General features: G+C 36.9%; 1 protein-coding gene across 3 annotated transcripts in view; it reads left to right on the forward strand.

The window, feature by feature from the left end:
• CPS1 (carbamoyl-phosphate synthase 1) overlaps window positions 1–17,012 on the forward strand; it is a 194,178-nt gene that overhangs the window by 130,544 nt on the left and 46,622 nt on the right. For all 3 annotated transcript variants that reach the window (XM_061383810.1, XM_061383820.1, XM_061383807.1), the window contains 3 exons: window positions 14,277–14,418; window positions 15,762–15,827; window positions 16,296–16,359. In XM_061383810.1, coding sequence (XP_061239794.1) covers window positions 14,277–14,418; window positions 15,762–15,827; window positions 16,296–16,359 — 272 coding nt within the window. The remainder of the gene's footprint in view (window positions 1–14,276; window positions 14,419–15,761; window positions 15,828–16,295; window positions 16,360–17,012) is intronic.

The raw sequence follows: 17,012 nt of genomic DNA on the forward strand, positions 1-17,012 counted from the left end.
TAGTTATTTTTTCTCTGTAAAATAGGAACATTTCTATGGGAATTTCCATGCCTGTGAACTAATGCAAAAAAATACTTTTCCTTTTAAATTTGTTTTTATGTTCCACGTGGTCAGTTTGGTTCAGTCACTCAGTTGTGTCCGACTCTTTGTGACCCCATGGACTGCGGCACACCAGGCCTCCCTGTCCATCACCAACACCCAAAGTTTACTCAAACTCATGTCCATTGAGTCAGTGATGCCATCCAACCATTACATCCCCTGTTGTTCCCTTCTCCTCCCGCCTTCAATCTTGCCCAGCATCAGGGTCTTTTCAAATGAGTCAGTTCTTCACATCAGGTGGCCAAAGTATTGGCCATGTGTTAAGATAGGATATTTCATGCAATGTCACAGATTTGACAGGCCTCTATTAATTTCAACTAATAATGTATTATATTGGTTACATCTTGAATAAAATTTCACATTAAACATTTAATGTCCTGAGAAATCTCATTGAATTTATTAAACAATGTTTTAATTGTTTTGACAAATAATTATGCATTTTGAAAGTATGTGAGAGAACTTGAATCTTATATGGGCAAGATTCATGTTTCATTTAAAATATTTTCAGAGTGATGGCCACATCACTCATAAAATAAATATTATTTATTTTCTGCACATGTTTGATAGTTCCAAAACCCTTAAGTTAATTTAAAATAACATATACTCATACTTTGTATGTATATATTTATGTATCTATTAATTGTCAGGACTTAACAGATTTTCCCTATGTCAGTATCAGTGATCTCAGCTTGATAGGATGTGTATTTGCTTGATGACATTTCTCTTTATTAGGAAATGTTATTAGACCAAATGGTATTGTTAGTTCCTGCTTCAGTGGGTTTGTAACCTATTTTTGAAAATTTATGTAACCTTCAAATTTTGATTTGAAGATTTGTATACACTTAGGTATATGTAAGATAGGATGCTTTTAATGGACCAACAAGAGGCAGAAATGCAAAGCCAGGAAAGTACGTGCGTGTGTGCTAAGTCACTTCAGTCATGTTCAATTCTTTGTGACCCCATGGACTGTAACCCACCAGGATCCTCCACCCATGAGATTCTCCAGGCAAGACTATTAGAGTGGGTTGCCATGCCCTCCTCCATACGGAAGTAGAATGCAGGTTAAAAACCAAAGCTCTAAGACCTTTGTGTACGTTATCCAAGTCACAGTTTAAGAGTTCATATGTATGGATCCCTACCCCATAATTTATAAACAAAATTATGACTCAGAATATTTAAGTAAATTTTTCAAGATTTCAGGGGAAGTGCATATTGAATCCAGGATTTTAGTTCAGGACTTTCGGAATCCAAGGACAGTGTCTTTTCTTCAATATATACCTATGTCATAGGAACCAAAGGAAAAGAGAATTATGAATAAATAATATAGGAAAAGATACTTTTTAACAGTATGGCATGGTTTAGGGAGAGCAGAAAGGGAGAGAATTGATCAAGTCCACCAAAATTGATGATGGGGAGGTAGGAGTAGGAGCTAGATTATAAGGACCAGATGTGCAATGAGAAAGAGGAAGTAGGTAAATGGATAAATTCTACTTCAGTTCAGTTCAGTTCAGTCGCTCAGTCATGTCCGATTCTTTGTGACCCCATGAATCACAGCACGCCAGGCCTCCCTGTCCATCACCAACTCCTGGAGTTTACTCAAATTCATGTCCATCGAGTCGGTGATGCCATCCAGTCATCTCATCCTCTATTGTCCCCTTCTCCTCCTGCCCCCAGTCCCTCCCAGCATCAGAGTCTTTTCCAATGAGTCAACTCTTTGCATGAGGTGGCCAAAGTATTGGAGTTTCAGCTTCAGCATCAGTCCTTCCAATGAACATCCAGGACTGGTCTCCTTTAGGATGGACTGGTTGGATCTCCTTGGAGTCCATGGGACTCTCAAGAGTCTTCTCCAACACCACAGTTCAAAAGCATCAATTCTTTGGTGCTCAGCTTTCTTCACAGTCCAACTCACATCCATACATGACCACTGGAAAAACCATAGCCTTGACTAGATGGACCTATGTTGGCAAAGTAATGTCTCTGCTTTTCAATATACTATCTAGGTTGGTTATAACTTTCCTTCTAAGGAGTAAGCGTCTTTTAATTTTATGGCTACAGTCACAATCTGCAGTAATTTTGGAGCCCAGAAAAATAAAGTCTGTCATTGTTTCCACTGTTTATCCATCTATTTCCCATGAAGTGATGGGACCAGATGCCATGATCTTTGTTTTCTGAATGTTGAGCTTTAAGCCAACTTTTTCACTCTCCTCTTTCACTTTCATCAAGAGGCTTTTTAGGTCCTCTTCACTTTCTGCCATAAGGGTGATGTCATCTGCATATCTGAGGTTATTGATATTTCTCCCAGCAATCTTGATTCCAGCTTGTGCTTCTTCCAGGCCAGTGTTTCTCATGATGTATTCTGCATGTAAGTTAAATAAGCATGGACCTTTGTTGACAAAGTAATATCTCTGCTTTTCAACATGCTGTCTAGGTTGGTCATAACTTTCCTTCCAAGGAGTAAGCATCTTTTAATTTCATGGCTGCAGTCACCATCTGCAATGACTTTGGAGGCCCCCCCCCCAAATAAAGTCAGCTACTGTTTCCTGCTATTAACATCCTCCAATTAAACTGTAAATTCCATTATGGTAAATTTCAAAGGCCATAACATCTTACTTTACTTTTATTAGGAGATTTTTCTTAAGAGCTTTTGCTGATTTATGTGATTGAAGAATGGAATTCACCATTCTAAAGTATTGTGTCAATTCTAGAATAGATATGAATGGCTTCCAAGTCTTTATTTACTATATATTTTCTTGGGAATTGATCTTGCATAAAGTAAAACTCAATGATGTTTGTATGATAATTTTCCCATTAAATGAATGAAAATATATTCTTGGATATATTTTCCAAGAAATGTAAAATCAGAATATAAAATCAGAAAGTAAAAATCAGAATTTCTCAATCAATCTGCAGAATGGAAATTGGAGTGGAAGAAAATGTATTATAATTCCTGATTGCCCAAGAGACTCACAAAATTATTAACTGGCAAATATGTAGTGCAAAATATAAGCTCTGTGTTGGAAGACACTGGAAAGCAGCATCTCTAGGTTCTCATTATTTAAGTGACTATATATTTACTAGGAGGGTCTTCCCAGGTGGTGCTAGTGGTAAAGAACCCACTTGCTAATGCAAGAGATTTTGAGAGACATGGGTTTAATCCTTGGTTGGAAAGATCCCCTGGAAGAGGTCATGGCAACCCACTCCAGTATTCATGCCTGGAGAATCCCATTGACAGAGGAGCCTAGTGGTCTATAGTTCATAGGGTTGCAAAGAGTTAGACATGACTGAAGTGACTTAGCATACACACAAACACACACGTATTTACTAGGAAGGCTCTGAATAAACTGTTTTCTAATAAAAGGGGATTTATCTAATTATTTTTCATTGTCAAATAGAGATTTTATGCACTGGGAGCATTATAATACTTAACATGGGCATTATAAACTCTATTGGGAATGAGCTACAATTAAGAAAGCTTTGATTTTAAAAATTATCTAAGTCTTCAAAATTGCAAATTTTTAGAAAAGTTTTTATAAGGAATATTCATAAATATGTAGAGTGGTAGTGAAGGCTATGATTTAATTAACCAGCAAACACAGCTAAGGCAAAAGTACATAGCTATAACATTTATAATACAGGGATTTATATTTCTCTTGTGACAAAGTATATTTCTGTTATGATACAGTTGTAAAATAATTACTATTCTATTTTTGTAGAAGGTGAAACTGAGTCACACAGAGGTGTGTGTCCTGCTTTATGTCACACCAGTCAGAGGGAAGCAATAAATCTAGCCCAGGGCTTCTGCCTTCAGTTCTAGTCACTAACCCTTTTTAAAAGCTTCTTTGTAGAGATATGACTTTTAAATCAGACAGCTGGAGATCAGTTCCTCCTTAGCTGTCAAGTTGCGAGCTGCATGTTTTCCTGCCTGGATTGTTGACCTCACTTAGAGCAGAAGCCTTGTAAGAGATGTGCCGTTCTCTAGAACTCTTGTGAGGAAAACATGGGGGCCTGGCAGGGAGAAAGCCTTGGTGAGTCACCTTAAAAGATGTAAACAGAATTTTCAAGGGTATGGAGAGCTAGCATAAGAATTTTCTTTTTAAATTTTGCTGTATTTATAAGACAGACATCTCTCTCTCTGTGTATGCACATATACATACAAATACGTATATTTCTTCTTTAAATGGAGGGGTGAGAGTTTAAAGCTCCTGAAGTATATACAATGGAAATTAAACTTAGTCAAAATAGTCTGCTTGAGCAATAATTACAGATGCTAGATAATCACTCTCTGGCTCCCAGGATTTTTCACCTGCTCATTCATTCCTGAAATGCCTTAGTGGGTGTAAGACCACCGCATGTACGCTGGGAGCTGAAATGGGTGATGCCTACCTTGAGGAGTGAGGCAGTGGCCTTGACTTCTGACAGCGGAGTAAATGCCTGAGTGAACATTATCTCCAGGAGATTGTTTATGCTTTGCAGTAGATATGAAGTATAGTGGGCCTTGCCCCCTCAAGATCTGGATACAGGAATGCTACAGAAAGAGGGAGGAGACAGACAACCCAAGATGCTAAGGCCAGGTTTAGGGGACTTGCCAATCTTGTTCTGCTAAACTCCTGTTGCTTCTCCTCTACCTCCTCTTCCCCTTTCTCCTCTCTTGTGCCTGCTCCTTCCCCTTTTCCTTGTCTTCTGGCCTTGGCATTTATGAAGCACTTATTACCTAATTGGCATGTGCTAAACACTTGACATGTTTATCATTTCATCTGATTAATGAGATTTTTATCTTAGTGTAGTTAGTTGGAGCCTAACTCTAGATCCAGCCAGTAATATTGGCTTATCTCAGGCTGCGTAGGCAATTAGGCACTATTTGCCTATGTAAATATAGTGATGGTAATGTAAAGGCCATCACACGGTTATGTTGATATTACACACACTGCCTCATACTGCACCTGCTATCTATCTTTGGCTGATGGTCTGGTTTAATTGACCATCCTTTGCTCTAGCTAGCTTGAAGTGGGGGCTACTGAGTTAGTTCTTGAATCTACAGTCATAAGTATGAAATAGATGAGAATTTTTGCTATCTGGATATTATATGTCTTCTTCTGAAAAACTCTCAGTGACAAAGATTTTTGACTTCCATGTGGGTAGTAATCCTCAAATTAACATAGATCTAGTGTGACATGGTACCAGGACTTTAATCTGAGAATTTTTCCACATCCTCCTGAAAATGGCTTCAGATTTTTCTCCTTCCTAGAAAAGGTTTACATTTTCTTATTCAAGAACTGGGGAATATTGGTCAAAAGTTATTTCTACATATGTTACACTTAGCAAGGAAAAAAAAAAATCTAAGCAGGCAATGGCACCCCACTCTTGCCTGGAAAATCCTATGGATGGAGGAGCCTGGTAGGCTGCAGTCCATGGGGTCGCTAGGAGTCGGACATGACTGAGCGACTTCACTTTCACTTTTCACCTTCATGCATTGGAGAAGGAAATGGCAACCCACTCCAGTGTTCTTGCCTGGAGGATCCCAGGGACGGGGGAGCCTGATGGGCTGCCATCTATGGGGTCGCAGGGAGTTGAACATGACTGAAGCGACTTAGCAGCAGCAGCAGCAAGCAGTAGTTATCAGTAAATAGGCTTCATGTAATTCTGGGCTTCCCTGGTGGCTCAGACGGTAAAGAAACTGCCTGCAGTGTAGGAGACCTGGGTTCAATCTTGGGTCAGGAAGATTCCCTGAAGGAAGAAATGGCAACCCACTTCAGTATTCTTGCCTGAGAAATCCCATCATCAGAGGCGCTTGGTAGGCTACAGTTCATGGAGTCACAAAGAGTCAGACACGACTGCATGACTAACACACAAAATTCTAAGTAACAGTTTCTAGAAGTCAAAGGAAGTCACATATTGAAATTTATAATACGTTTGTTTCTTGGACAACATATGTGACATTTGAAAAACTCCTCTGTGAAAACATGACTTGTTTTTTTCTAAGATTTTAATTTTTTTTGGTATGGATCATTTTTAAAGTCTTTGTTGAATTTGTTACACTATTGCTTCTGTTGTTTATGTTCTGGTTTTTGATTGCAAGGCATATGGGTGGGATCTTAACTCCCCAACCAGGGATCAAACCCTCATCCCCTGCATCGGAAGTTGAAGTCTTAACCACTGGACCTCCAGGAAAGTCTCATGCTTTAAACAAAGATGATGGATAAATTTTAAAATATAGGGCTTCCAAATAAACTTGTTTGTGAAATAACAAATTTTTTAAAATATCAAAGAATACTCATTTAGTGTCAGTTTTCTACTGGATCCTTATACAGTATTTCTTTTTATCTTTGGATTTAAATTCTGGATATATAACAAACCTATGTTTATAGAAAAATCTAGGATTTTGCTTACTGAATACTCTCTTAATTTTTTAAAAAAGAATACACTGAATTCATTTAAAATTATGAATAAATTTGCTAAGCAGAAATAATAGGAGCACTATCCCATAGTATAAACTTCGCCTTTTAGCTCAGTCTGATCAGGTAAAAGCTATTTCTTTAATAAAAATATGCTCTTTTGAGTGTAGCAGAGAACTTTTTTATATACTAGTAAACATGGTGGCTCTGTGGTAAAGAATCTGCTTGCAACGCAGGAGATGCGTGTTTGATCACTGGGTTAGGAAGATCCTCTGAAGGAGGAAATGGCAACCCACTCCAGTATTTGTGCCTGGCAAATCCCATGGACAGAGGAGCCTGGCAGGCTACAGTCCACGGAGTCGCAAGAGAGTCAGACACTCCTGAGGGACTGAGCATACACATTCATAGGACACAATTATGAGATTATAATCCACAGTATATAAATATACCAGATTAAAAGTTATATAACAATATTTCTGGATTATTGGGATTGCTAAAGATTGGTTAAAAATGAACATAGGATTCAGGAGTTTAAAAATATTCTACTTAAAGATACCTATAATATAAATTTCTCATAGTATTTTCTTTTGTGTTTTGATTTGTTGCTCGTAATACCCTTTAAAGTGAAGTATAATTTTGTGTGTCATCAGCACTTGCAATTTTATAGCATTGTTGTTATAGTGCTAAGTGAGCCCAGATCCTAATAAATACTTTTCATACTCACATGGTTTCATATGAACATGGGATCTAATTGTTTGTCCTGGACACAAGAGAGAAAAGATTAAGGCCTTCTTTAAATCCTTTGAGGACCTCACTGCTGTACAGAAATGAAGCATGGTGCTCTCAAAAATTAAGAGAAAATAGTGCTACTTACCCAATTTCCTGGGTTTTTATCATTTTCTTTCCTAAATGCTACTGCTGCTTTTGAAAAATGTCTTTCTCATTTCTCTCAAGGAAAGAGGTAACAACCTGTCTCCTTGAAAGAAAAGATGAGAAGACAAATAACGTCTCCACTTGATTGCATTATTGAGATTGTGGCATGGGCTTGAACCCGTGAAATGCCAAAAATAATCAATGAAGCCCTGCAGAACTCAGAAGAGAGGCTGGTGAGGGGTCTTGGAACAGAGAACATACATCTTACTCAGTTCTCTTCCCTTATGAGATTTGCTGTCATTACTGAACATCAGGCCTTCTCCGTAGCTTTTCTTAGCTCCTGCCTTTGGGGGGATTTTTAAAGAGAAGATAATAACAATTGCAAGCCCATCTCATAATTGTAGGCCAGGTGGAGCACTCATTTTCACATTAGGGCCTTGTGCAATCTGGAGGGAAATTTGTTTAGTATTACTTATGAGTTGGTGGATCAGATAAAAGCCAGTCAAGTGGAAGAGAGGACTGTGTGAAGTATGTGGGCTCCCCTGGTAATTGCAATGCTGCAGGCGTTCCTCTGGTCGGGTAATAGATTTCCCCAGCTCCTCTGTGCCAGGTGAAATTTCCTCATTAAGGGGAATTTATTCCATTTCCTTTTATCATTTATTATTGAAGACTAAGTGTGAGTGGAGGAAACCTCAGAGATGACAGGCTAGAATTTTAAACAACAAGATCTACACCGGAAGTAGAAGAGAAAGAGCAGAGAGGCTTGTTTTGTTTATAAAAGGAGCTAAGGCGGGAGAGAACACTTCTCCCTCTAGAAGCTGAGCCATCCCGTCTTACGGTTAAAAGATGATGGCAGAGTGTGTGAAAGTATGATCGTCTTATTTTTAAGACTTTTTTTCCCCCTCTAAAATTTCAGACTGTCATTTTGTGCTGCTCAGGAGAGAAAAACTGAAGGTTATGAAAAGGCCAGCCTCAGAGCTGTTTGGTGTTTCTTTGTTTTATTGTTTAGATTCTATTAAGCGATATTGAAAGTGTAACCTTTAAAGAGTTTGCCCTTGAACTCCGAAAGCAAGGAAAGCTGTTAGGAGAAAGAAAAGCTGTATATGTATTTCAGAGGATACAGTTCTGAATATGGATTTAATGTGTTCATATTCATAAGAGTAAAGATAAACATAGACTTTCTAGTACACACAAATACATATAAAATAACGGAAGACTAATTTGTTTATTGTATAGATTTTAAAACTGTGTGCTTTAGTGCAAGATGCTCCATTCTGCTGAGCACATTTCTCACTTGGTATAATGCTTTTTCAATTTACAAGATAATATAAATGGAACATTTTCTATTGAGGATTCAAAACACAGTTTTGAATTACAAATTCAAATTTTGTCTTTCTTTTAGTAATTATTCTGTTTTTAAGTTTGCTCCAAATTAAGATTTTCCTTTAAAAAAATAGAAATATGATAGCCATGTTTCTAAAATAATTTTTACCTAGCTCTATTTTAAAAGACAAATCTCATTCTGATGCAAGTTCTTTATAGCAGACAAAATGGAGGGCAGCCCAATATATGCTGATAAAGATGAGGAGCATATATCTAAATCTCCACATTGTTAAATGAGCTTTATGTTCACTTAAGATTATTCATCTTGTATCTGATTCTGAAGAGGTTTAACCTTATCTAAATCACTGGCCCAAAGCTAATGAATCGTGTCTTCAAACTGTGTCTTCTTTTATTTTATTATAATGGAACTCAAAATAAAATTTTGTATCAGAACAAGTAGGGAATGAAGTGAATTTTCTAGTGTGTGTAATGACATGCCAGCCAATCTTATGTGGTGCAGTGGATACAGTGGAGAGAGTGAACGAGGGAAATTTGGAGAGCAGCCACCTATGTCGTCCTGTGGGTTAGGGACACCTCACAGAACAAGGACTCTGGTCAATACGGGAAGAAGTCTAACTCGTCTGTATCTTTGTAACTGCCATGTTGGGTCAGAATCCTCATCTCTTTTTTCAGTGAGGAGGATTGTAATGTACTTTGCACTCTTTCATGAACATGTCTAAAGAGTCGAAATTATTAACCAGTGAGGCCATGATTTCATTCATGGCCTATAGAAGACATATCACTTTGAACTCCGTAGGACTGTATCTATCCCAAATTTTCATTCAAGTTGTGATGAACATGAATATATTCATATGCCATTCCAAATTAGTACATCCTAATTTTTAAGATATGTAAAAATATCATGCTATTGATCTAGTTATTTGAATACTGAATGAAAGTTTAAAGCAATTTTTGGCTCACCAAGAAAATATTCTGAAAATCAGCTTGTGAGCTTAAAACATGCACTTTGCAGGTCTATCTTGAAGCATCTGTTTTAGAACTCTCACCAGGTATGATTTGAGGGGGCATCTATGGAGAAATAGTTTTCACCCCTATTCTGAAACTCTGTCATTCATTATTCATTATTCTGTGTTACTGTTGCTTTTCTCAGCATCCCCCTTAAATAATGAAAACTCTCTGTGGTCGGGATGCTATGGGAGCAGTAATGATTGAGTTAGTTTTAGCTATTTTTTGCCACAAAGCTGAACACAAAATTAATTCAGTTTACTTTTGTATGCAGAGGGCCAATTTTATCAATCCACCTTTCTTTTCCTCTTCTTTTCTTTTTTTAAATTTGTTTGTTGGTAAGACTTCAATTTTATTTGGTGGGTACAGGAGGAATACTGTGTATTTGCTGGAGATGTCTTTATATGCTCTATTGGACTCTTTGGTGGGAAAGAATAAGAGGAATTATGCATATTTCAGCAATAGAAAAGACTGCATAGCTGAATGTGGATAAAACAAATGCAAATTTCTGCATCCCTAATAGAAATTTGAGGAATCTGAATGTTTTCTTTTTTGCTTGTTTGTTTAATACCATTATTTATAATTTTTATTTAAATTATTATCACAGTCTTTGAAGAATTGACTGATCCTCTATATTATAAGAAAAATAAATCATTTGAAGCAAAATAATAAAAAACTCACCAATAGGGCTAAAGATAAATATGTTACTTCTGGTTATTTTTTGACTTGAAGATCTTGCATTTCTGCTAGTCCATAGTAATAATTATAGGTGTGATGGTTCTTTTCAAGGCATGTTTCTTAGTGTGTCTGTATCCTTTTGTTCAAGGTTAGAATATAGTCATTTTAGTTAAAGTGATTGTTGATATGGTAACATGGGTTTTGCCTCAGGTAGTTTTTTGTAATAATGAAGAAATGTCTAATTGAAGATTTATTTATTTTTTGCTTGTTTTTCCTTTTACTGCTATCCCACAATGATGGGAAAGTGTTCTAGCAGGTAGCTAGAAAAATCTATGGGTAAGAATTCACTCAGTGTTATATGTACAGTGTTTCTCCACCCAACTCAAGCTTCATACCAGTGTTTATAATAAGACTGTAGATCACAGAGAAAATGTGTAGTCTTTCCTCACACAGGTAAACATGATTGAAACTGTTCAGGAAAGTCATGATTTAAAAAGAACATCATCCAGAGTTTTAATTTAGGAAAATAGTTTATTTGTCAAGCATTTCTATTTTGAGCCTGAATGCACATTTGCACATAAACAAATGAGCAATTGGTGTAGGAACATAGTCTTGGCAAGGAGAGTGGAAATATACATTTCTAAAACAAGTAGAAACAACAACAAAAAATCTTTTCTCTGCTTTTGTCTGGAACTTTTTTTTTTTTTTAAACTAAAAGCAAATGCCATCAGTTTGAGTGTTTCAAGGGCCCTCAGAAGCTCATCAGTCACCTTCACCTGTTGGGTAAAACTTTTCCAGACTTCCCCAGTGGAAAACTGAAAGTCAAAATCACTCAGTTGTGTCCAACTCTTTGTGACCCCATGGATTATACAGTCTATGGAATTCTCCAGACCAGAATACTGGAGTGGGTAGCCTTTGCCTTCTCCAGGGGATCGTCCCAACCCAGGGATTGAACCCAGGTCTCTCATATTGCAGGTGGATTCTTTACCAGCTGAGCCACAAGGGAAGCCCAAGAATACTGGAGTGGGTAGCCTATCCCTTCTCCAGTGGATCTTCCTGGTCCAGGAATCAAACCAGGGTCTCCTGCATTGCAGGTGGATTCTTTACCGGTAGACTGGAGCTATCAGGGAATCCCTTCCCAGTGGAAGTTGGGAGCATTTCCTCTGAACCACATCATCTTCTTGTGTGCATTTATCTCATAGTACCTCTCACTGTGGTATCAGAGAAATAGCGATTCATTTGCCTGGTAATATACTCTCAGCTCCATAAATGTAGAGATATGATATTTTAATCTCTCCATCATTAAAATACATGGGACAGAGTTCTGATACACGGAGCAGTTGTTCACCAAGTGTTAAAGAACTAATGAAGGAATAACAGTTAGTGTTGCTCAACCTTCACCATCCACAATTCCCTACTAACTTGGATTTCCAACAACAAATCCTCTGTAAGTTTGTATATGCCCTGCCATGCCCATTGCTTCCTCACATTATTGCAGACACAGTGCCCTTGCCTTGTCAACCCTTTTTTTCTGTATAAACCTGAATTTACTTGATGGCTCTGTATTCATCCCTCCACTGCCATATTAGTTCTCAAGTACAACCACTCACATGGTTATCTCTCTTCTCTGACCTCACATTGCATTACATAGCTTATTTCTCCATAAAAGGTTTGGAATCACTATTACTGCATCGTCTCAAATACTATTTTGTATCTTCTTGAGCATCATTGTCTGGTAGAATTTTCTGTGATGATAAAATATCCTGTAATCTACAAGTGGATTACAGGATATTTTATCCTGTAATCTACTCTGTCCAACATAGTAGCCACTTGCCTGTATGGCTACTGAGCACTTGAAATGTGAGTAGTGAAAGTGTAGCTCTGAATAATTTAAAAAAATTTAAGCCAATGAATATCTGAATTTAAGCAGTTGTGTGTGGCTAGTGGCTGCCATCTTGGCTGGCATAGTTCTAGTTAGCACAGTGCTTGGCACATAATAAATAATACTTAATAGGCAGATTGTGTTTAGAAATTTGGCAGGAAAATGTGTTGTTCTGGGGAGAATGCTTATCAAATACTTGGGAAGTTTAAGAAATCAAAATGAAATAGGAAAAAAGAAATTAAATTCACTAGGAGAAATAATAGATTTGAGAGAGAGAAGAGAAAATAGGTCCCAGTGAGAAAGCGAATTGACTAGGAACTGCTGAAGCTTCAGAAATCCAAACTAACACTGATGTACAAAAGCTAGAGAAATAGTTATTAAATGTACCAGCTTGATTCTTTCTTCTGTGAACTCAAAGTATGAATTAATTAAATTAAGAAGATTGAAGGATAGAATGAACAAAATGCAGTATTTAATTCAATCATACTCTATTAGCAGAATTTTGATGAAAATGTTTTATTTATTATTACATCTTCTGACAAAAACTTTTATATTTTAATTTCATTGTATTGACTATCAAACTGTTATAATTGAATTTTATTGTATTGACTACTGCTTGAAACAGCTTGGCCGTAGCTATTTGGTTAGAGATGCTTTTGTAGTATTTAATTCTTCTGTACCTCAACACTTTGAAAATTATTTTGTATACATTTGAATTCTAGTTACAAGTATATTTCAATAGCTTCTTTTTCATGTAAAGTAAAAATGCTCTAGAATTACAGTTTCCTTCATTCATGTAATAAATATTTATTGAATGCTTTCTGTGAGCCAGACAGTGAGCTAGGCTTTGGGAATAATCTGGTAAATGAGACAAATATATTCTTTGCCCTCCTGGAACTTGAGTCTAGCAGGAAAAATGTCTGGATACTTAAGAAAAACTAAGAAACATTAAAAATATCAGGAGATAATGACATGCTAAAGAATATCATTCCAACTATGCCCCTGGTTCCAACAAGAGTCAGTTAAAGGTCCAGAAAGATCCATGTTGGTTAGGGCAGACTAAGAAGGCTTAGAGGATGAGCCTTGGCTTTAGCTGACCTATGAGGCATGGCTGGGATTTGGAGAGAGGACAGGTAGGTGATGGGAATGTTAAAGGCGTTACTGGTGAGAGACATAATGTGAATAGTGTCTACACTGTGGAAATCATCATGGGACAGTGAGGAGACAAATCTGGTTTGAGTGGAAAATAATATCAAAATCACAGAACTATCTTCTCAACACAGAGAGATATATGACACTAGTAAATAGAGATAGTTTATGAAGAGGACACCCAGCCCAATGCCATGTTGGGATGCCTAGGTGGAGAAATTCTCAAAGCCCATAAAGACCTGGAGCACAGGTCAGACACAGGAGAAGGGGCTGTGAATTTGGGGATTATCAACTAGTTATGTAGGATAACTGGTCATTATGAGCCAATGGCAGTGGCTAAATTTAGGAAGGGAGAGAAAGTAGCCAGATGTAAGCAGGCATCGGAGGACAGAGCTGTAGAGAATAAACAGTAAATTGTTGTTGTAATAAAGTAGGGTGAGAAGCAACTTATTGCCAGAGACATATATTTTTAAGGAATGAAACATCAAAAGGATCACATGCTGACAGACTGCGAAGGTGAGAATTAAGAAAGTGCTCTTGGGTTTAGAAGGTCCTGACTATTTTTGAAAGAACAACTTCATTAGGACAGTAGATGCAGAAGCCACTTTTCAGGAAATAAGAGAAGAGGATATATAGGGTGGGGGTGGGAAACCACGTGTTTGAGAAAGCTGGCACTGCTAATGGCACCTCATAGAGCCTAGACCACTTAGTGGGTTATTTGTGTATTTTTAAAAGTCAGCAGACCTACTTGGAAAGTTGGAAAATAAGGAGACTGGTGATTTCAAAATTGACTAGTTCACTGCTTCTTACTGTGTCTGGTCTAAACTTGAATTCTCTTTTTCATTAAATCCTAGTGAGTCCATTACAGAAGAAACCCTGAAAAAGGCAAAGGAGATTGGGTTCTCAGACAAGCAGATTTCAAAATGCCTCGGGCTGACTGAGGCCCAGACAAGAGAGCTGAGGTTAAAGAAAAACATTCATCCTTGGGTTAAACAGGTAAAGGAATAAAGGAATTTTTCTTTCTTCCTAGGATTCCACGGGTAAAATATGGGCACCAATCACAGAGCCATTTTTAATAGAAAGAGGTGGAATTCGAAAGTGAATTTACTTGTTCAACCGATGCACATGACGTCACTTGTTTTATTCAGCACGGGATTGATTTATGATTTAAAGGGGAAAGGATGTAGGGGCATTGGGATGTAGAAGGAAGAGTGAGGACATGATTTTCTTGGCCTGAATGAAAAAAACTTAAAATGACCTCTCCTCTACTTTTTGACCCGTGTGCAAATATATCAGTAGTAAGAGAAATCCTTAGTGTAATAGAAGGGCTTGAAATGCCCTAGTGTAGTGGCTGACTCTCTTGAAAAGAATAGTTATCTCTTTTGGCACTGACTTTTTACAGGGTAATACTTTATTTTAAGTGCCCTATCATTATGGTTCATTTAGTATTCATTGTGATAGGGCTGGGCATAATGAGCTCATCTAGTATTCATGACAATCATACTAGAACTTTCATAGGTGTACCGTTGTGATTCTTTTTGGCCTTTAGGAGAAGAGATGCTTTGGCTTAAAGTACCACCAGCTGGTTTTTGTCCTTTAAAATCATTGGCTTTTCCCTGTGTGCTCAGGGGGCACACACATAACCTTAGGTCTGGGACTTGATGCTGAATATTTTCTACTCAGCAATTATTATCTTTCTTCCTTCTCACTTGCCTTACATTAGTTTGCCCTGTTGGCCCCAAAATCTTGCTCACTAAGCTGAGCTCCTGGCCCTTGAGAGCTGAATTGATTTACTTTCCCCAAATATGTTCAATGAGATCTAGTCCCCTTCCCTACTTGTCTATGCTTTGTGGTATTTAAGTCATCGCATTGAGCAGTGCGATAGGTAACTTCAGTCCTATGCATTAATCTGCAAGCCAAAGACATCCATATATATAGATCATTTTGTTCTGGTTTTATGTTTTATTTGTAATTGCTTAAGACAGATGGTTGGGTAAGTTTTCCTGGTAACCAGTTGACTATATGAGCATTTTCTTGTGTTCTTGAGAGTTAATACATAGTAATCTGATACTCTGTAATGTGTATTGTCATTCATTGCCCAAGAGATAGCTAAATCATATTGTTTTTTCCTCTGCTCTCCCTTCTATAATTAGAAAGCAACTGGATGATACATACATTTTTCTTGTCTTTCTATTTGATAGAAATGGGCATTAAAGGAATATGAATGCAGAACCAAAAACAAAATTCATGACCTTCTTGAAAAAAATTGTATTAAAGGGGAATAAAAATCCACATGTATGTATGTATTTATTTTACATATGTATTTATTTCTCTTTCAGATTGATACACTGGCTGCAGAATACCCATCAGTAACAAACTACCTCTATGTTACCTACAATGGTCAGGTAAGAACTGCCAAAGTTCTGTAATGCAGAAAGCTCTACATTTAGTAGATGGTCTATTTACTAGTATATTTAGTAAAGAAAAATGACATCATTTGAATTGAATGTGATGATGTACTTTTGTACTCAGTCTTTTAAGAACTGCCTTAAGATGATGAAATAAAACAAGTGGAGAGATAAAGATAATGGTTACATGATTGACACAACATTATAAATTAATAAAAAAAGACTGGTGACATAAACATAAAATTATACTGTATTCTCATGGCTAATTGAAAATACTGAATACTTTTTTTTTACAAATAAGTAGGGTTTATATAACATTTTATACTTATGGATTCCCAAAGACTAATAGAAGATGCATATAAACAAGAGAAAGAATGAGAAAGACACACTCAAAGGCATGACACAGTTGAATTAGAGGGAAGAATAACATAATAATTGCCATATCTTCCTTTTTCTCCCCCTTAGGAGCATGATATCAATTTTGATGATCATGGAATGATGGTGCTGGGCTGTGGTCCATATCACATTGGTAAAGTGATAATTTATATTTACATAGAACTTTTCAGTTTATATAGTACTTTTCACATATGTTAATTCCATTATTCTAAGAACTATGTAAAGTAAAAGCTGTCAAAATAAAAATTTTACAAATTAGGAAACAGAGGTTCAGAGCCATGTATCCCAATGTATATAGCTATTAAATGAAAGAAGTAGGACTCAAATGTAGGTCTCAACCACAAATTCCATCTCCTTCCCTTTTACCTTGTTATCTCTTTTTCATTTTCATTCTCATGAGCTAAACTTAGCCTCTTACTGGGGTTGGGGAGTGAATTACACTTTAACTTTTTATATTCCTGCATAATTTTTCACCAAGATCTGTATTTGCTCAATAACTTTATACATAAAAGAGTAATCATTTTTGTAGATCCAATGTCTGACCTAACATATGATGTGGGTTGACATCAGATGCAAAGAGCTCATCTCATTGAGACCCAGGAAGAGTATCACATAGTTTAATTAAAACATTCTCACCAGAATTTGTTGTATTTCTCCCAGTCACTTAAAATTAGATATTTAATAATGAATCAAGATCTATTACAGTTACAAAGTATATATTTAAATAGATGTTTCTTAGCAAGTATATCTAACATCTAGCCTCTGCAAGGTGTTCTAATATGGAAT

The sequence above is a fragment of the Bos javanicus genome, chromosome 2, assembly GCF_032452875.1.
Source record: "Bos javanicus breed banteng chromosome 2, ARS-OSU_banteng_1.0, whole genome shotgun sequence".
In the NCBI taxonomy this organism is placed as follows: Eukaryota; Metazoa; Chordata; class Mammalia; order Artiodactyla; family Bovidae; genus Bos; species Bos javanicus.